The sequence below is a fragment of the Dermacentor albipictus genome, chromosome 7 (assembly GCF_038994185.2).
Source record: "Dermacentor albipictus isolate Rhodes 1998 colony chromosome 7, USDA_Dalb.pri_finalv2, whole genome shotgun sequence".
In the NCBI taxonomy this organism is placed as follows: domain Eukaryota; kingdom Metazoa; phylum Arthropoda; class Arachnida; order Ixodida; family Ixodidae; genus Dermacentor; species Dermacentor albipictus.
In genome coordinates this window covers 30,578,841-30,599,639 of record NC_091827.1, presented here as the reverse complement: position 1 = coordinate 30,599,639, position 20,799 = coordinate 30,578,841, and the positions used below count along the sequence as shown (strand labels likewise).

At 49.1% G+C, this 20,799-nt stretch overlaps 1 protein-coding gene across 6 annotated transcripts in view; it reads left to right on the top strand.

Annotated features, from left to right (window-relative positions):
- LOC135896389 (homeobox protein Meis1-like) overlaps positions 1-20,799 on the top strand; it is a 441,556-nt gene that overhangs the window by 207,172 nt on the left and 213,585 nt on the right. For all 6 annotated transcript variants that reach the window (XM_070521828.1, XM_070521829.1, XM_070521826.1 and 3 more), the window contains one exon: positions 2,641-2,776. In XM_070521828.1, coding sequence (XP_070377929.1) covers positions 2,641-2,776 — 136 coding nt within the window. The remainder of the gene's footprint in view (positions 1-2,640; positions 2,777-20,799) is intronic.

The window sequence follows — 20,799 nt, the reverse complement described above, 5'->3', positions numbered from 1 at the left end:
CCGGAAGTTTACTTCCGTCGTTTGTCGTCTGCTTGCAAGCAGTATACTACAAAACCAAATGTTTCTCGTCTTCCAAATGAATTAAATCTTTATCTAAAAAAATGTATTTTTCTTCTCAAGCCCAAACACGTTTTCAAATAGTAGTACGTGTGACTACTGCAATTTATAACTACAAGGTTCTTTGCGTCGTCCCTAGGTGGTGTCGCGCACAGCGAGAAGGAAAAAGAAAAAAAAACGACGGGAAGAGTGGCGCACTTTTCAAGAGGCAGCGACAACATCCCAGTGGCTCGCTGGCACCGATGATGTTGTCGATTTCTCTGTGCAACCAACGAATTATTTGTTTCGAGAAAGAAAAACGACGCCGGAATTCACTTTCTGTCATTTCTTCAAACGCGTTTCGCAAACGTGCCATTCTGCAGCCGCAAAGGCCGCCTGTTGGATCCAATCCAATCCACCAGACGCGCCATGCGAAGCCGTATGATCGCTCCAAACTTCTCAACTCCCGTCGCGTTCGGACGAAATGCTCGGTGGGCGGATGATTGACAGGAGCGTGTCGTCATTTTGACGTCACCAAAAACGGGGCGGCGCCCCGTGGCTGGCGACGTCGGCGCGGAGTAGGCCAATCGCGCGCGCCGGTAACCGAACGAACGCGCCGAACAACCATCTCCGATCGCACCCCTTATCAGCGCTGAAATCGGGCCCGCTGAAATTGGCGCTCGAAGCGGAAAATTTTCTTTCTTGGGTTCATATTGCGCAGGAGTTTACTTATTTAGCTTATTTTGTTCGTGCTATATACTCGGTGGGTCATATGGAGGCAAAGTTCTATATTAGAGTCTTCTATTTAATTGCGGGAATTTGTTATTTTTTCCTTTGTGATGCGAGAACACTGTGATTCGTTGCGTGAAAGCCTAATAACAACCCTTCTTTCCAAACGGCCGTATCGCCACTGCAGAAAGAACGAAAGCTCCATCAGTCTTCCTCTCCTTCTCTCTCTTTTTTAATGTTAGCCTCTATAACTAACGAACTGCGAGGATTGCCCCCCCTGCTCAGCAAATTATATACCCAATTAAAGGCTGAGTGGACGACGTCGGTGGATTGATTTAGACCGGCGGCCGTGTTTCCCGTAATCTGGCGTGTTAAGATCTCTCCCCTACACAGAACGGGTCTTATTATTGTTTTTCTTTTTTCTTTCTTTCGCTAATTCAGTTCTTGCTTGTCCGTATTTTCGCTCGTACTTTTTTTTTTTTTGTCTCCGCTTGTGTGCACGCAGCTGCACTGTCGGCGATGCGATCTTTGCGGCACAAGAACTGGGACACATCGGCGTTTATTGAGAGGGGTGTCGCCGCAGGTGCGAACCGTAATTGCGGCGGCAGTGAGTGAGTGCGCTGTGTGTGTGTACGCGGGCTAATAATGTACGCCGTATATCGCGGCGTTCTTTGCCCGGAAAGTTACCGGCGTTCGAAGCGAACGAGTGAGGCTAGACGAACACAGACATAGATCTGTGCTGGACTTGCACTCGCGCTCGTGTCGTCTAATTTTCCCGGGGAGAAAAAAACAAAAATTAATTTCAGCCGTCTGTTCTGCTTGTTTACTTGGTAGTCGCGATTCGGCCGCGAGGTCCTGGCCTGACCCGAGTGGTTATTTTTTTTTTACCGAGTTTTGCGGTGTCGTCCCGGGGTACTCATGCTGCGAATTGAATGCTCACTGTTCCATCATACTGATCATCATCATCATCATGTTTCATCATGCTTATGATATTTCTAGTAAGCTTACGTCCTTTGAAGATGTTTCTTTGGTATTGCCGAAATAATTGTGTCTAGCGCGTCATCTGACGTGCGAACTTGCAATATAAGTATAGTCTTTATAACATTTGAAAATATGCCTTGGTTTGTTTTTGTGTGTTTACATCACGTTAAAGTATTCATTATTTGTGTACCACACCTTATGGGACACCTCTGGCAAAGGGGCCTGTAAGGAAATGAACTTAAGTGATCGAGAAGTGAGGCGTTCTTCGATAAATACCAGAAAACTGTTGAATTGTAATTTGATGTCGCGTGCTATTGCAAATAATATTGGCATTTATAATGTATTCGTAGCTTGTATTGTTTATCTTCCAACTTAAAGAAAGGTATTCAGAAAGAGGTACCTTAGTGTGAACACCGCAGTGGGACCTCTTGTTAAATTAGGCATAAAAATGATACAAAATAACGGAAGCAATTAGCGAAATGCAGGCATACAATACGAAATGCAACCTTGGTGCAACATTCCCTCCCCCACCCACCCCGCCATTCAGGGTATCTTGGAATACATTCAGGGTATCTTGGAATACTGATTGCTCTAGCGACTTTAACTGAAGTGCTGTCCGTACAGGAACCTACACCTTCTCTCTCCCTTCTTTCTCTTCCCCTTCTCCCATCGCCCTGCGTAGGGTAGCCAACCAGACTATCGACTGGTTAACATCCCTGCCTTCCTGTATTCTTCTCTCTCTCTCTCTCTCTCTCTCTCTCTCTCTCTCTCTCTCTCTCTCTCTCTCTCCATCTCTTGGAATACTGAGATTGGAATTTATGAAGTTGGGCGTTTTATCCACGTGCTACGTTGTGGTTAACCGTGACGTCTCTCCCCCCTCTTGTCTTTGTGCAGCGGCCCCCCTCGCAGTCCCTGAACTCGTATGGCACAGCGGATGACGTGCGTTCTCCTACGGGTTCGGCGGGCACTCCGGGACCCATGCCCCAGCAGCCCAGCTCACAGCAGAGCACCGACAACAACAGCGAAGCGGGTGAGTACCGTACTCTCGCATGTCTTCCTCAATACGTACGGGGGGAAACTGACCCGGCGTTCAGCTTGTGAGGTGTACGTGATCTCTGCGCCCGACAGGATTTTTCTTAGCTGATTTGCCGTCGCTTCTGGAGAATTACATCTTCACCGCGGGAGCTCTAGTGGAGCGGCACTGTGTAGTTTGGGAGCTTCGACGCGTCTACGTCACAAGACCGACAGCCCCTTTTCTTCCCTATGCCTTTATTCAAATGAGTACCAGTGTAAAAAGAAAATGTGAAGCCAACTTGAAAGGTACTGGCTACCGTTTTCTTCCCGTAGCAGTAATAATAAGTAACTATTTCAGGTATGAAGAAACGTCACAAGTTCCGAAAATCGAGCAGGACGAGAGCTTGGTTTTATTCCTTTGTCGTGTTGTCGACGCGTACGCCCTTTGGCTGATTTATTCCCTGAATTCAATTTTACGCACCGAAGAACCACAAGTTTTATAACGTCACGGATCAGCCGAAGCGTGACTTGTTTGATGAATCTGCCCCCTCGCAGAGGTGCAGAAAGTGGCAACAGTTACTGAGCATCTCTGTCACGCTCAAGCGAAGATCAACCTCGACCATTGCTTCTGTAGACCTTCGTTCAGTCGTGTTACTGAGGTTGAAGTAACAGTTGGGCGAGTTGGTAAAGGTTTTTTTTTTCGGAACGGCGCCACAGAAAGACACTTGACGTCATTCCGCGTTCGTGTCCTTATGTGGCGCCATTTCGAAGAACTGAACTTTTGACTGCGTTCCGCATACCAACCCCGGTGTCAACGGGCGCATGGCAGAGAGCTGCTTAGCGCAGTCATCGACTCGTGGCCGCGGAGTCTGGTTCTTTAACCTTTGTCTTGCCCGGTTCCTGCATGGTACATATGGACTCTGGTGGACGCGTACTCTTGTACTGCCCTTCGTAGTTTGTTTCGTTGTTTTCCTCCAAAATAAAACCCGTCCAAAGAGTATTTCCTTGACGTCTTCTTCCTCTCTGGCATATTAATTTACGACCTCGGGAAGTGACAAACGAGTGATGGCCTTCGGAACGGACCACCGGCCTCGGAGTGAGGAGGTGTGAGTGGCAAGGAGGAGAGGGATATTCTTTGACGTTTGTCTTGTCCAGTGCCTGCGGGGTAGATATGGACTTTGTTGGACGCGTACTGTTGTACTGCCCTACGTAGCTTGTTTCGTTGTTGTCCTCCAAAATATACCAGTCTAAAGAGTATTTCCTTGACGTCTTCTTCCTCTCTGGCATATTAATTTACGACCTCGGGAAGTGACAAACGAGTGATGGCCTTCGGAACAGAACACCGGCCTCGGAGTGAGGAGGTGTGAGTGGCAAGGAGGAGAGGGAGATTCTTTGACGTTTGTCTTGTCCAGTGCCTGCACAGTAGATGTGGACTGGTGGACGCGTACCCCTGTACTGCCCTTCGTAGTTTGTTTCGTTGTTGTCCTCCAAAATATACCAGTCTAAGGAGTATTTCCTCGACGTGTTCTCCCTCTCTGGCATATTAATTTACGACCTCGGGAAGTGACAAACGAGTGATGGCCTTCGGAACAGACCACCGGCCTCGGAGTGAGGAGGTGCGAGTGGCAAGGAGAGAGAGAGAGAGAGAGACAGAGAGAGAGAGAGAGGAGGGTAGGCTTGGGGGAAGGTGGAAGCTGTGTAGCTACGAGGCAGGCAAGAAGGAGCGCGATGACGGATACGATGAAGTACTCGACAAGCGCGACTTGTAGTTCACTCTTCATCGCTTTGCGTCGCGTGCTGGCAAGCTGGCGTCGCTCTATCAGTGTCTTGTCACGTTGAAAGGGGGAGGCGACGGCCCCGTGAAATCTTTCTTTCCGCCACCGTCGGCCGTCGTGGCTGACGGACGCGCGGGCGCTTCGTCAACGTCGTCGTGGTCGTGCGAGTCGTGCGACCTCTGCACTGTCGCGCGCTACTGCTGAGGCCTATAGTTAACCGAGACAGTTATTGAGTCGCGCGACAAGGGGGTATCCGTGTCGTCAAAGTTTAGCTTCCCGTTTGCTTCAACGCCTCCCCCCCCCCTTTTTTTTATTGTGAAACGGGGGTGGTGTCCGCCTAGCAGCACTAGCTCTAGGTTGCAGCGGTAGGCTTAAAACAGGTCGGTCCTATCTCGAAACGAGGAAGCAAGCACACCTCGTCGTCTTCTTCCCATCCACTAGCACCATGCCCACTGCCAAGTGCCTTCAGTACAATCGATATGATATAAGGAGATGTTGGCGCACAGTTTAAGGCGCCGTCTACTCCTCATCTCTTGAGTGGTTCCGTCATACGTCGTACAGGGTTCAAGGTTGCATGTCAAATAGTCTTTTCGCACCAGCATCAGGACTTATCACGCAACGTTTCCACAGGAAGACTATGACGTAAGGAATACATGGTACATACAATATACAGTGTAAATGTCTCCACACTTATGTAGATGAAAGTCTCAAAAGTACAAAAGATATTGTCGCCTAATAACACATTGTCTAGTCAGCGGGTGGTACATACATCGTGTAAATGCATTATCACACACAGTCACAACAGAACAGTCAACATAACATAATTCACATACAGATGGATATATACAGTGACAATGAAATGAAGGGAACAATGAAAACGCCTCCTGTTTGTTTACGGTTCGAAGGAACCAGCCGTCAGTAGCGCCAGAAGGAGGCGCGGCTTACGTTGAAAATAAGTGTCGTGAAGATTAAGCGAAAATGTCCCCCGTTTGAACGGCTATTCTGTTCCTATGTCCTGAGCACAAACCGGTCGCCGTGTAAATCAGCAAGAAGGCAGCTTCTATTCGGTTACGAGTTGGCTTGGAAGGATTTGGTGTTTGCCATTCGTGTATGCGAGTGCCTGCAACTTCGTCCCCGTCTGAATCTGGCGCTCGTAAAACGTGTTCCGCGTTGCCATGGAAGTAACAGCGTAATTTGAGTTCTACTCGTTTTCTGTTCCAAGAGATTCCCGGAATGTGTGTCTGATGGAAACCGCGATATGTACCGCAAGCACAGCGCCGCGTATTGTAACATGGCGTATCCTTCACTCGTTGTGGAAGCGCTACCGCGTGAGACGTTCAAACGCAGAAATTCAGTAAAAAGGGATCTGGGATTGAACGCTCCGTTCAATCCCAGATCCCAGTAGGAGGCCGGGTGCTTCTAAAATCGTTCTTAACGAAGCGAGTCACTGGCCTTCAACATTAGAAAGCTTATGCATTTACTAAAATAAAATAAAATGAAGGGGGGTGCACTGTCGACTTCGCATGCAGGAGTAAGCACTTATCCCTTCATATACAATTTTTTTCATGCGTCATAGTACTCCCTGATGTCGTGTACACTTTCTCTCCGCTTCATCATCGTACTCCATCATGAGTACGAGAAACCTCGACAATGAAAACGGAGTCACATCTAGGAACAGCACTTACTGCTCCAAAGGGAGTCGCCAGCACTCCCCTTGTCCTTAAAGCGTACGTCAGAGTCGTGATGGCACAATTGTAAACGCGCTCCACCAGAAGTGGAAGCGCATTCCGTGTGGCGGCATGGGGAACCACGGTGAGAAAAACGAAGTCCGATATCGGATTAGCAGTTACCGCAGCAAAAGGGAGTCGCCGGAACTCCTTCCTTTCTTGGAGCGTTCGCCAGAACGACGAGAGCTTGTTCGAAGCCGCCCTGTCCCCCTTCTAAAAACGGAAAGAAAGAAGGAAGAAAGAAGCACCGATTTGACTCTCTCGTGTTCCTTTTCAGTGGTTTTCGGTACGAGTTACGTCCTTTTCGTTCCGGAGAGACCCCTGTATAGCACGCCCTCCCCCCCTCCCCCCCCTCTCAAAACGACAACGATGCGCATCGGTGACCAAGAGCTTGCCCGGGCTATTATAGAAACGTCCATTTCTCAACTGTACGCACGCGCCTGGGCGCGCTCTGCGGCCAAAATGTAATGACCGCTGTCCACGCAGGTCCGCCTTTTGCGTTTTGTCCCATTCTTAACTTCTCGTTTCGCTGCCGCCGTTTCGCATCGTGTATTGCTGTCGACCGTGTCTTCAGCCGGTGGCAAGCTTGCTTTTCGCCGAGTGCTCTCGTATATCGGTCTCTAAACGAGCTCTTGCTGTTCACCCCCCCCCCCCCCCCCCCGGGGCTCGTCTCCAAACGCTCACCGCGGATCTTACTCGTTTTGCTTGGCGGCCTAATAAAAGAGAAAGGTCTCTAAAAATTACACAGGACGGAGAGCGCCATTTAAACGTTCTTCCTGTGTACGAGCGAGTTCAGCCGTCTTCAAACAACTTACCCGAAGGCTATTTCTACTTTTGTTCCCTTTGTTAAAGAGAGTTTTCTGCTGTCGTTAGTTATAAGGGAAGAAAAAAAAAGCGGTGGGGGTGGAGGTGACCTTAATTTTCGTGTTGTGTCGTACGCGGAAGCTGCAGTGACTATATATCCGGTCATCGTCGTTGCCCCAAAGGAATGGGGAATTTGTTTCAGGACAGCTAATCTCAACCGCAAAGATTCTGTGGAGCCACGTGGAAAAGGACGCGTGTTAGCCAAATCTCCATACTGCTAGACTATGCCAAGCTTGGCATGATCCGCCATAACAGCGATGGCGCAGGCAAGCACTTCTGCTAGCTTATTCCTCTGTTGTATTCTTCAGATACGAAAAAATAGCTGTGGCTTAGGTAAGGTTAAGCCCAGGATGCGAAGCATACTAGCCTTTATTTTAGTTGTTGAACCACTGTTTAGCTTGGTGAACTGCTGTTGCTTGGCTATATTTGGTTCGGCTAGACGAAGAAACAACTCATGCGTTACTCTGCTTCGCCTTGGACGCCCCGCATTGGACGCGGTGAGCGTCGAGCAACGCAGCGTTCGGCGCGGCAACGAAATGTGCGCCTGAGCAAGCGACGCAGGCCTGAGCCTTGGAAACAGCTCGTTTCTAAGGCAACACCGCATTCACTAGAGGCGCTTTTGTACCGCTTTGAAGCATCGTACTCGTGGCTCAGTGGTAGCGTCTCCGTCCCACGCACCGGAGACCCTGGTTCGATTCCCACCCAGCCCGTCTTGCAAGAGTTGAGCCAAAGCCACTTCTCCTCTGTCGTGACGTCACGGTGTCACGTGGTTTCATGGCGACACCGCCGCGCCTGAGAAGCTGGGTTGAGCCCTCGTAATATGCTTCGCATAAAAAAAAAAAAATGCTATTCGCAGCTCCAGCTATCCTGTCACTCTCATGCGCCCCCGGGGTGACGCAGTTCGTTTGTGTAATACGCGCAAAGTGGAATTCCAGCTTGTCTTACCAAAACCGTTGAAACTGACGACGAAAGAAGAAAGAATCGAAAGAAAAGAAAGACAGACCGAGTGAAAGTGATACAGCCCGCAGTGTGACACTGTGCAATTATAGCCAAGGCAGAGCAAAATACAAAACAAAAAAATATTCGCCTATACACCAGCATGGAATGCATCGTGCGATATAATAGCCCAACAACGACGTCCCACAGCGCGCGTTCCCATCAGCTTTTTCTTTTATGTATTTTTTTATTTTTTGAAGTCAACCTCCCGCTGAGCTTGTTTTTTGTCCCTGCTCGAAATTCACATGTGTGTGTGGCTCGCGAGGCTTGCAGGTGCGTCATTTCTCGTTATTGTGCCCGCTGTGCTTCGGACTTTTAAAATCACGTCGAAAAAATGTCGACCAATATGAGGGACACACGCGCTGTTGTCCATGGGCCTTTTGCTGTCCAGTCTTTATTCATACGTTCTTTAATATATGTTATATATTGCCTCAACATTATTTAGTTTTGATTGAAACGTCGTGCTGCGACTAATTGCGGAGGCTTCAGAGGGACACGCGCGGCGTTTGATTGACGTTTGTCCCCCTCCCCGTTTGTTTTTGCGGGTGCTCCGCGATTCAATTTTCCGTCCCTCGATTAGGCAAGCCACCTGACTGTGCGCTGTAGCGAACGAACCGCTTGTGGCAGGCTTATTTATTGTTAAATTAAATTTCGGACGCTGGAGCATAGTTCACGTCGCTACAAATTGGCCACCTGAGAATGCTTCCTTATCACCCCCATTCGCTTCATCTCCAAAAAAAAGAAATGAACAAAGCGTAGTTTCGTTAGCGTGCCTAGCGAATCGAGTATGAACGTGACGTGCAACTCCGAAGGCACCTTCAAATTCAGGTGTGCTGACGAAACCGGCCACTGCGCATGCGCACAACGGTCATTTTTCCTTTTTTTTTTCATTTTTAGGCGCTCCAGAGATCTATCTATACGCTGGACGAAATGCCTTCACGACCTGTAAGTCGGTGAATTTCGAGATTCCTCGCAGGGCCAATAGCTTATCGTTGGCTTGTCCCTATACGTATTATATATTTACGGAATACAGCAGACGTGCACCTGTCGCCGCAGCCCTGGTGGCGCCATCTTTCGACGTCGACTTCTACCAGAACCGCACAATACTATTATGACCACCGGGCTGTGTCATGCTTGGCTGCTAGCGAAAGAGGCTTCGGCGGAAACACAGTCATCAATGTATAGTGAATCTTTTTTCTGAATATATAACGGCACATGAAACAGAAATCCGCCTCTGACGCTTTGTGATTGAACAAAGTGTTACGAGGTGCAGTTACGAGCGTCGTTACGGCATTCCACGTCTTCCCGTGACTCGGTGTTCCGTAAACTGCGACACGTATTATACAGACAGGCTCTCTCTACTTGTCATTACGGCGTACCGCAGTTTACGCAATGTCGGGGCATTAGATAATTTTAATTCGTCCGTATGACGTATTAACCTTCACGGAACGCCCTTCTATACCGGACGCTTAAACGGTGGTATTAATACTGGTGGCGACATCTGGTGGCACTTTGTCCAACTACAACGTGCCAATAAACGCTCTTGCGTTACATGGGTGCTCTCGTCAAAAGAAAATTGAAAAAAAAAAGGGGTGATGGAGGGGCTGGATGTTAACGATTATGTCTCCTCCTTCGCTTTCTCTGATAGTATACTCATATGATAGTTAGTTACATACCTTGTGGGTACGGGGCGCACCGCTGTGCCGTTTACGGTTCAGCGAGAGCAGGGGAAAGTAAACATGTCCGCAATAGGGAGATCAGTAAGAGGCGATTGGAAGATTGGCGGAAGAAAAGTAGTGAAACGACAGAAAACGGAGGCAAAGGTCACAGTAGGGGTTCAGAAACCTTGGTTATGCGAATTCATCGTGTCTTTTTTTTTTCTTCTTTTCTTTTCTTTTCCTTTCTTTTTTAAACATAGGTGGGACATTAGGCAATAAAATACCGAGAGCTTGGTGGCGCAACCCACCGCCGCCCCGTTTCAAAGGAGATGCTCGTAACCTCCATCGCACGCCGCGTTTTCGTTTTCTTCGTTCTTCGCAATGCGTTCGAACACCCGACCTCTTGCTCGGCACCAAGACGCCCACAGTCACCGAGCTATATAGCCACAGTGGAGGCAATGGCGGCTTATCGCTGTCACTGGCCTCACGCTCATGGGTGAAACAGCTCCAACGTTTCTTTTTTTTTTTCTTTTTGCTATTTAGTTGCTGTCTTCTGCCTACCCCCCCGTCCCATTACTTTACTATCTGACGCTCTTATTTCTCCGCATCACGCTTTATTTCGTGCGCTCGTGTCGTGACTCGGCTTCGCGGGCTCTAACGAAGATCACGCGGCAGGCCGTAGCCGTAGCCGCATACAGAGTCATAAATAGATCGCCCGAGAGCGCGTTTCTGTCGTGATTTGTTGTGGCCAGCTGTTTCGCCGTGAGCACCGAGAGCGTTGGAGGCTCCCTCCGTGTGTGACTTCGTGCACGACCCGGGGCCCGGCGAAGAGAAACAGGAGAGTACCGTACGAGCCCGCGTATAAGCCTGCCTTAGAAAAGAAAGTACTCGCAATAGGAATACCGGTTTAAGCGTTATTTGTGAAATTAGGTTGAGACAAGGCCAGAAAGACTGCATGGTGGCGCGTTGGAGGCTCTCTCCACGTATGGCTTAGTGCACGACCCGGGGCCCGGTGAAGAGAAACAGGAGATTACCGTACGAACTCGCGTATAAGCCTGCATTAGAAAAAAAAAAGGTACTCAATCGGAATACCGGTTTAAGCGTTATTTGTGAAATTAAGTTGAGACGAGGCCAGAAAGACTGCATGGTGGCGCGTTGGATGCTCTCTCCACGTATGACTTAGTGCACGACCCGGGGCCCGGCGAAGAGAAACAGGAGAGTACCGTACGAGACCGCGTATAAGCCTGCCTTAGAAAAAAAAGGTACTCTCAAATTGGAATACCGGTTTAAGCGTTATTTGTGAAATTATGCTTCTGCAACGGCGAATATACGACTGCTCTTGAGACGAAGCTCAGTAGGCCTTTTTGGCATCTATTCGGGAATAGTTAGTTGCTCGACAGCAAGGCAGGAGTGTTGAAAAGATCAAAAAGACCCAAGCCTGCTGCGCAGCAAGCTTCGAGAAATTGTCCTCGACAAAAACGACCCGGCAGGCTTTCCCTTCTTGGCGAGGGTTGGGCGAGAGTGTTAGGAAGCGCCCCCTTCCGACGGCAGCGGCAAGAGAGACAGCTAGGCTGAAATACACGTCTGTGACTGGACACTAACACCGGCGTAGAGCTTGGAACTCGAAATTAGAAGTACAGAAGTTTGGTTCTTCATTATCTATAGTAATAATCAAAACGTTAAGCGAAATGAACGAAAAAATTGTTTTTGAAGAGAACATTTTACTAGTTCAGACGGATTTAGTGTTGCTCTTAGTCGCAGGTCGGACCTGGCTCAACTTACCGCAATCTTTTTGTTGTTGTTGTTGTTTTTTGTCAATGAACGAATGTATGGGTGATTCAATCGATCAGTGAATGGATGTTCGACGTCTGAATTGCATTCTCACGTTTCCATGAGTCGTCCGCACCCTAAAGGTTATTAGTGCGTGCTGTGGGGCGTTGATGATACAATTATTAAAGGGAACAACGCCAATACACACTAATTATGTTATTATTCTTACAGCTGTCTTATGTAATGTTACTTTGGACATCTGAACTCGCAGTTAATTTTTCTTTTTTCGGGAGGGGTGTTATACGCCATCAAATATGGTATATATACAACGTGGTGTCGCCGTATTTGGACACTAATGTAAACTTACGGAGCCTTGGGATTGGATGTGCGGGGTGACGGAGGAAAGATGACAGCTGAAAGCTTTCACGGTGCGAAAACATCGCGTGTGTGTGCCTGGAACAAGTGGGAAAAAAAGGAAAATGCAAATGAAAATGCCAAATGAACTTTCGACCAAACGAGCGAGAGAGAGGAGATGACGGCCATGGCTGGGTATACTCGGTCACGTTTGGTTAATGAGCGAGCCTCGTTAAGGAACCGTACGAGGTGGAACGTTGAGCGAAGGAAATAAGAAAACTGTCACGTGTTGTTGAAGGAACGGGCGCGCGTGATCACGTGGTCTCGCGTGGTTCGCTACGGGGCCACCGTTACAAAGGGGCGTCGTTACACAGGAGCACCGAAAGCTCGTCTCTATTAGTGAACTGCATAACAGTGCGGCCTGTACCAAACCGTGAGAGGGCTTTTGGTAAGGCCAGCAAAGACGCAAGAAACCAGACGCGCTGGGGGCGCCACCGTCTTTGCGATCCCGCACCGTCTGGCCCGGACGTTATGGATTTTGACGGTGTCTACTCAGGACTAGTTAACTGTTTTTCGGTGAAGTTGAAGCTTTTGAGAACTTATGCAGCGCCTAAGAGGCCCAAGTACTACGAGAAGATGCCTTGAAATCGGTGACGTGAACCCATGAATGATCGAAATCATAAAGTGTAAGAAATTAGCTGAGCATGCACTCCCAAGAAGAATTGTATGTTACGATGTGGTTAGTCCTAGCACAGTAACAACTCCGGGTTCAAGTGAGTTTCTTTTCTTTTCTTTTTGCAGAATACGTGATTAATCTTAAGCCCTATTATAGAGGTGGTTTAATACCAACGAAAGGCACCAACGGTGGCATTCGCAGACATGGGCTTGATTTGAATGCGTTTTAGTGTTGCGGCATATTTGCAGGAATCCACGAAAACAAAAATTGTCGACGGGGCTTTTCTCGCTTTCACCTAAACGTAGCATCGTCGCGCTAGATGGTACAGTGTATCCGCAATGTCGCACATTTTCACCTTGCCTGCACTTGTACTTTTCGAGAACGTTCTAAAGCCAAAGCTCGGCGTTTGTCAGCTGATGTTAGCGTTTGAACGAACTTTTTTTTTTGTCGGCACGCCTCACATTACATGGCCATCATTTCGGCCGTCATCAACGTCTGCAGCCGTTTGCAGCCAATACAATCCTGACGAGAGGAACGTCCAAAGTGTGATCTGTGGCCACACACAAGCCCGCCGTATTTCCACTTTGGCAGCGGGCTTCTCTTCGGCCTTCTTACTTTCCGTTTACTTTTTTTTAACGTCTCCAGAGGTCTCTGGCAGCGCTGCCGCTTTTTGCTCATGTCACAGACCGGTGCGATGCTCCCTGAAGCCGTCCGCCTCCCTCCCTCTTTTGCTTGGGGGCCTCGGGTGCGCGGTAATAACATCTCGGACCGTCGGGTGTTACAACGCGCAATGAAGATTAATGGACCGACTGGCAGCAGCGCGCTAACCCGCGAGAGACGGGCAAAAAGAGAGAGAAAGCTTACAACAAGCGCCACCCTCCCCTACTCACCCCTCCCTCACATACTTCCACCTCCGCCGGAGCCTTCTTTCGCCCCGTTGAAGGAGGAGGCGTACGATGACTCGAGAGACGACTGAAAACGGCGGGCTTTCCCTTCTTGGCGAGAGTGTTAGGAAGCGCCCCCTTCCGACGGTAGCGGCAGGAGAGACAGCTAGGCTTTTCGTCGCGGAGCGCCAGCGCTACCTTCTTGCTTGAAGGAGGAGGGGGTATGCAAGTCGAGCAAAGTGTGCCCTCGACGAGCTGAAAACCGTGCAGCGTTCGTTGTGTAAGCGTGTAAGCCCCAGAATGTTATCACCCGAGGAGTATTTCCACAGCAAAACAACCGCAGAGCTTGTTGTAGTCCCTACGAGAACACCCTCGTAAGACAGAAAATCAGGTCATAGTTACGCGTGTGGGTTCTAGACCCATGAAGCGAACGGATACTGTTTCATCCTAGTTTTAGAAGCCCATACATATGTAAAATTAAGTCTTTCATGAAGAGCGCGCGTTTGCTAAAGCCGTTGTGACAACGCTGGTGATCGTTTGCCTAACGTCGGCTCAGGGACTCAGCGACGAAGCAAAGAATTGTCTATTCTGTGGACACTCCATTTCTCACAATGATTACTGCTGCAGCAGCATTCCGTTTATAATAGCCAGCAGTTGTTAGGCTATCCCTAGTGGCGTTCAAGCGAAGAACACTATTACGTTTCGCTTTTGCAAACATTCATGCGGTCTTATGGACCGCTGGAAGGTTATACGATGAGATGCATGTCATTGGAGCTGCTTAACGCTGCCACTGATTCGGTGCTGTGGAGTCTTTGTGAATCTTCACTTTCCTTTTTATGCGTGTGGTTTCATGGGCTTGCTACACTCTGTGCTATTCTCATTGTTATTGAGCGGGACTTTCGAACGCCAACCGGCCTGGCGCAGAAGTGCTGTCAGAGATCGGTGCTATATAAGCATTTCTGGCACTTTATCCCTGATACCTACACACGCACTGCACCGTATTACTCCGACTCTGCGTATGACCGTCTGAAATCGGGATAAAGAAGTCCGAAAGAAGAAAGTCAGTCGTGACGAAACGGAAGGAAGGAAGGGAGAAAGAGAGAAAGAGATGGGGTCTTCGAGGCTGAGGCGACATGCGGGGATCAGGACAGTGGAGGACGAGGCTAAAGCTTAGGGAGAGGAGAGGAGTAGGTAGGTGGCCCCTGCTGACGTTGGTGCTACTGCTGCTGCCGCCGCTCTATTTTGCTGTCGCGGCCTAGGCGCCGTGAATCTTCGTTAGTCAGGCAGCGAGGCTTGCGTTTGGCCGAATCCCGGATCGCCGCTGTGGCCCCAGAGCCGCCAGGTCTGGCGGTGGTCCTGCCTTCTCGTTTCTTTCTATCTTTCTTTCTTTTCTTTTCTTTTCTTTTTTTTTTGTCGTTTCCGCATCGCCTTACCGCGTCTTACCCCTCTTCAGCTTTCATCTGCGATTCCTGGTCGAGCTTCCCCTTCTCTGTATCCGTTTCGATCCGTGTTTATGTATCCTTTAGCCGGTTTTGTTTACTTACTTGTATATCTCCCGTGTTTGCTTCGAAAATGCTGTCGCCTTGTGTGATTTCGCTGGCAGCCGGATACGGCGTTTCTGCTGGGAAGCACTGGCTAAAGAAAGAGAAATATTGAAGCTAATCTAGATTAATGCACTCCACTTCTGGGCCAGGCTGATCCCACCGCGTGTTCGGAGCGCGTGTGCACCTATGCTGTCCCAGTCTAGCCCTCGGCGCCTTGCGGCTGCACTTGGGCTCCAGGCAGCTTTTATGGAACTTGCCGTGTATAAGGCCAATCTTCGTTTCATCGGGAGATATTTTGGAGGCATGTTGGGGAGAGTTGTATTTCCTGAACTATGCTGATATTGTGGAATCTCTCTATGCTCGCTTCCCTGCCTCTTTGTCTCCTGGAAAACGTCTTTGTCGTGGTTAAATAATGTAATAGTATTAACACAAAGGAGAGGGTTCTCCGGAACACGAGTCTTTCTTAATGTTCCTCAACTTAATTCTGACGTATAACGAAGGATAGTTTAAATGTGCACTGTCCGTTAGGTCAATTCTTGAACGTCTGTTCGAAAGTGAAACGTTTCGCCGCTCAAAACATTTGAGTGCTACGAGAGCGGCGTTTCTCACATTCCGAGTAAGTGCAATGTTCGTCGTTGATGCTCGAGCTCGGTGATATCCACTAAACGACGCCAGAAACGCTTTACAAGTCCGGTTCTCGCTCGTTTCCTCCGCCTCTTGCACCGTTTTCGGCGACGGCCGTTTTAAACGGAAGCCTTCGTCCACGTCTCGCCATCTGTCGGCGATGGCGTGAACTAGCCGCTCGGGGAGAGTCTGGTTGAGGATAGCACAGCGGGGCGTGTGTGAGGTATACATACGAAGAAGAATTGGATTGGTCACGCGTGTGCAATCTGCGGTGCCATCCATTTGCTATCATTTGAATAGGGGAAGCATCGCGTGCAGCTTGGAGCCAATGCATCGGCCGTCACGCTGTGGGATGTTTTCGCTGCTCGAGGGAGCGTTTCGATGCAGAAAGCCTTTCCGCTTTTTTTATTACTGGCTGAAACCGCGGCGCTCGTGTCAATATTATTTGGCTGTCTTCTGGTAACCTATTGGCCCATTATCGAGAGACTGAATAGGGACTTTTGTATAAACAGGGGGCAACATTGGGACGATGCCTGCTCGCTCCGATCACTTCTCATGCGTGTGCTATTATTCAAGCACTTGTACACTGACCCAGATCTGTTGTGCGCTGGATCGACTCGATTTGATTGATTGACTTGTTTGTTTGCTGATTGGCTTATTCATTGCGGATTGGAAATGGCAACAACCCGGAATGTGCCACCGTATTTTCCACAACCTTAAATTGTTAAACAAATAAAAGTATACCTTGATCTTTGTTGTATACTGAGGCCAAGTTGCGCGCGCGCGCGTGTGTGTATAGAAGTGTTTGATGTTGAACTTGTTCTTGAGTGTCGAGGTCCTGGCATTTCTGTTATGATACAAAACTGGCTCGCAACCGCTTTCGCGATTCCTAGCTTGTTCGTTTCATCTCCCATTCCTTACAAACAACCCCATTTGTTCGACTCCGTGGAAGCGGAGATTCGCGCCATTGCCGGCGATGTCGTGTGGGACGTGATTTGTGGCGCCAAGGCCGATCGAAGTGTTGGGAGAAACGCAGCGACAGTTGTGACTTGGCAAACACGGCTTTATATGTCTGTATATGCGCGTGCAGTCGCACCCGAATATAATGAACCCGAATAAAGCGAATCGCTCTTTATATCGAACACGCGAATGTTACTGACAGATGCTCACGTAAAATAACTTCCTCATATTGTAGCACTCTTCAATGAAGCACACTAAACACACTGGTTTATTGTGGGCGAACTTGTGCCCGGAAACTCAATATTAAGCATTCACACACTTTTTAAAAGAGGAGTTAACAGCAGCCTATTCCACAGTCAACCGCGTCTCTCCGCCGAACGCACTTCTCACGCGCCCCGAAAGCCAAGAGCCACGCTGTAGCTTCTCATTGGACGGCAGACTCGGGCGCTGCCGTGAGCGCGTGCACGGGAGACACGCGCTGTATCGCCACGCGCGAGGCGTTGCTGGCGCTCTTCTAATGGCGATGCGACGAGTAATGGGCTTTAGCGATGAGACGCTTGCAAAGGTGCCTCACGAGAGTGCTCGTACCTGGCATGTGGAGAGCTCTCTGCGGCAATATAACGAACTAGACGTTGGATACATTGAATCGAGGTGTCGAATCGAATCGACATTCGAATCGAGTAAAGCCACAAAGGGAAGTGGGCTGTGAAGTATAGTCCACCCAATCTCGTGCAGCGAGAACGCCATTCCAGGTGGCGCTGTGAAGCAGTTCAAGGCACAAGCACAAATCACTGCCCGGTATAAGCGTAGTATCGTCTATACAATAAAGTGATTTCTTCTTTTGCCTATTTTCTGCACTTGAGATGGTAAATCCGTAATATAACGAACGCATCACAAAAGTCCGTTCAAGTTCGCGATAGGCTAGTTCGGGCATATCGAAATACCTGATATATCGAACAAATTTTATCGCATGAGCCTGCTAGCGTAAGCCTGCGAGTTCGACTGTGTACGAACGGCGGATGAGACCCAGAGCAGCAGGACGATAGCGCATGCATGCGAACCAGCCAGCAAGCGAGCTGCGGGTTCTAGACGTAGGCAAGCCACGGTCGGGAAGAAGAATGACGAGGGGGAGGGGCGAGGAGGGCACTCTGAAGGCCGGAATGGGCTGAGTTTTCGGGGTTGGTGGGCGCACGGCTCGGGCATCTCTCTCGGTGCGGGCGCTCTCCGCGAGCTCTCGGCTCGGCGGCGGGTCGCAGTCACTGGGGCCTACTTTATCTTGATAAATGATCGCTCTTTCATGCAGGGCCTCTTCTCTCTCACACCCGCGCTGTCTTTCTGTCTGCATTTGTTTCTTATCTTTCCTATCCCGGCGGGATCGTCGTCCCTCCTCTCCACTTCTTCTCTGATCCTGGTGTCTTCGTCTGTCGTATATAGTATATATACGGGTGCCTACGGGGCCGTCCGGCCCGTGCAGCAGAGGACGCGGGGCGAAGAGCAGACGACGCAAGAAATTTGGTCGTCTGCTCCTTTTTTACCCGGAGTGCCTTCTTCTGCTTGTCCCTCGCCGCTTAACGTCGCTTTTTTTTCCCCGTGCATGCAGCAGACGAATCAGTAAAAGAACAGACGACCCAAGAAATTTTGTCGTCTGTTCTCTGTACCCGGCGAGCGCCTTCTGCCTTTCTTTTTTTAGACGCTGCTTAACCTTGCTTTCTCCCAGGCATAGGACGCCGAAAAATTCGTCGTCTGTTCTTTATACCCGAAGACCTGTTTCTGCTGCCTTTTTGCCGCTGCTTATCGTTGCTTTCTCCTTATATTTTTTCGTCTCCTTCCTTTAGTATCCCCTGCATATAAACGCACACGAGCTCGCTCTGCTGTTCGGCAATAGAGCGTGGTTGAAAGAAGAGACAGATGGGGCAAAAATGTAAAAATAAAAGAGGGGAGGGGGCTAGGTTGGGCGTAAAGAACCCCAAGTTCTCTATTTTCGCGCGCTGTCGGGCTCGCTCCTATAGTTTCGCGCGCCGCGCGTTCGTGGGTGATATTCATTCCGCGCATTCGCCATTCCCAGACCGACGGATTCTCCCTCCCCTCATATGGTGTGGTCCTTTACTGCAGTTCTCGTTTATTTCTTTTTCTTTCTTTCTCGTAATACGTTGCGAGTAGGCCATATTCACTCGTCTTTATATAGTTCCAGTCCGCTCTCTCCTTATCTATTTTTTATTTTCGTTTGTCTTTCTGTCACGTGACACCGGCTTGATTTTTTTCCTTCTCGCGTTGCTTCTCTCGAAATCGTCCACTTAATCGGACTACGCTCTCGTCGCTTATATGCATGTTGCTTCTCGAGAAAGAGCTTGGCTGGAGTAAATTGAAATAAAGATCGGCATTCTACCGGTACTAACGTACGGGGCGGAAGCTCGTCCGTGTCTCTTCTTGTGTCGTCTGTTTGGGGCTATAGTACTTCAGTATATATGCACCAACTAGCCCAACAAAAAGTTCTGCTTGATAAGAAGTTGAGGACCGTGTAACGAACGAAAAAAAAAATATGCGTTAGGTTAAGGGATGTTAGGTTAAGGGACATGTGGTTAAGGGTGAAGGGTGTGGATTGGAGAGCGAGCGGGTGCAGCCGAGATTCCAATTGACATGAACAGGAAGAAACGCGCACTTGGGCATGCCGTGTTATACATGGGGCAGATAACCAGCGGTCCCGTTGCGTTATGCAGAATTGGTTCCAAAAGAAGGGAAGCGTAGTCGACGGCGGCATAGAACTAGGTGGTCTGATGAAATCAGGATTAAATCTGCAGGCATAAAATGGCGCCAGCTAACGCGAGAGACAGGGGATAACTGCAGATCGTTGGGAGACGCCAGCGTCCAGCAGGGGACGTAAATGCGACGATTAAAAGTAATAACGTCGAGTCAAAGAGCTTGAGACCTCATCCTAACTTAACGAGACGAAACTCACGCTCCATCGAAACTGTGTGGTAGGAGTGAAGTGTGTTAAATCTTGTATTCTTAGGCAATCAAGAGCAGCGCTGCTACTGGAGCCAGTTCATGTTGCACTGTGACCGCTACGTGGCGGCAGCGAAGCTTTCTTTTTCTTCGTCTTACCGCGAGAGGCAAACTGTGGATCAAGAGACAGCTTGACGACGACTTGATAACGTCGACTTAAAGATGGCGATTATGGTTGCGGTGTCGTAATGAGAAAGGTGCACGAACGAACAAGCAAACATGCAGTTTTCAGCTTTTAAAGGTCAACCGCAAGGAAGTTTCACATCGGCTAAACATGGTTATCAGTGAATGGTACACACTATTGAAACGATCTTGGCAAAACTGCAGGGCCGGTAATTGTCCAGGTTTCTTACCAGAAGTTCTCGAATAGCGCCACGCGTAGCAGACGACGCGAGCTTTGTTTCGCAATTGCTTCTGTTTTATTTCTTGCGCTGCGTATATTAGCAGGAAGGGATGCATTGGAGCGCTTTCATTAAGGGACATCTTCCTTGTATATTGTACTCTATCTGTATGTCCTACAAACCCATATGATCTATAAACTCGGAGCTCAAACCCAATCGTTCATAGGTATGACTTAAACGGAATCTTCACGTCACCTTCGAGACGATTTCGCAGCGCGCTGCGGGCGCCGCCCAATCTCTGAGGTCGTGCAGAGGATCTCGCCTTCTGTTCTCAACGTTTATTGTGGGATGTGCCGTTTCCGTCGGGTGGCATCTATTTTCTTTTTTCTATGTCAAAAGCGCACATTTCTTGGCGACCCATCCAATCGTATTTCAAAGGCGCAAGTTTGCATAGAGGCTGCTGTGTACGGCTGCGCCACCTGAAATTAGGCATTTTGCGCGCTCCACGATGCCGTTGCAGTTGGCCTATATATGCAACTGCTTTCACAGCGACAAAGTTGGAAAATATCCTTGTAATCGCTGACGTATGCCATTTGGGCGAAGTCCAAATGAAAGCTATGGCTATTTGGAAGAAGAAGGTTGGAGGTGAATCAGGGCTTCCAAAAGAGTAAATATTTCTCTCTCCGTCTCTCACTGCCGAGATGGCCCACGAAAGTAAACAAGACCCTTACCCCCTTGCACACTTCAGCGCGTCCCGCTGCCTCGGCAGGCGACAGAAAGTCGCCCAAACGTGGGGGCAGAAATCAGGGGCACGGTTCTTCTTTCAGCTTACATCCTTTATTTTATTTATCTATTTTTTCTTC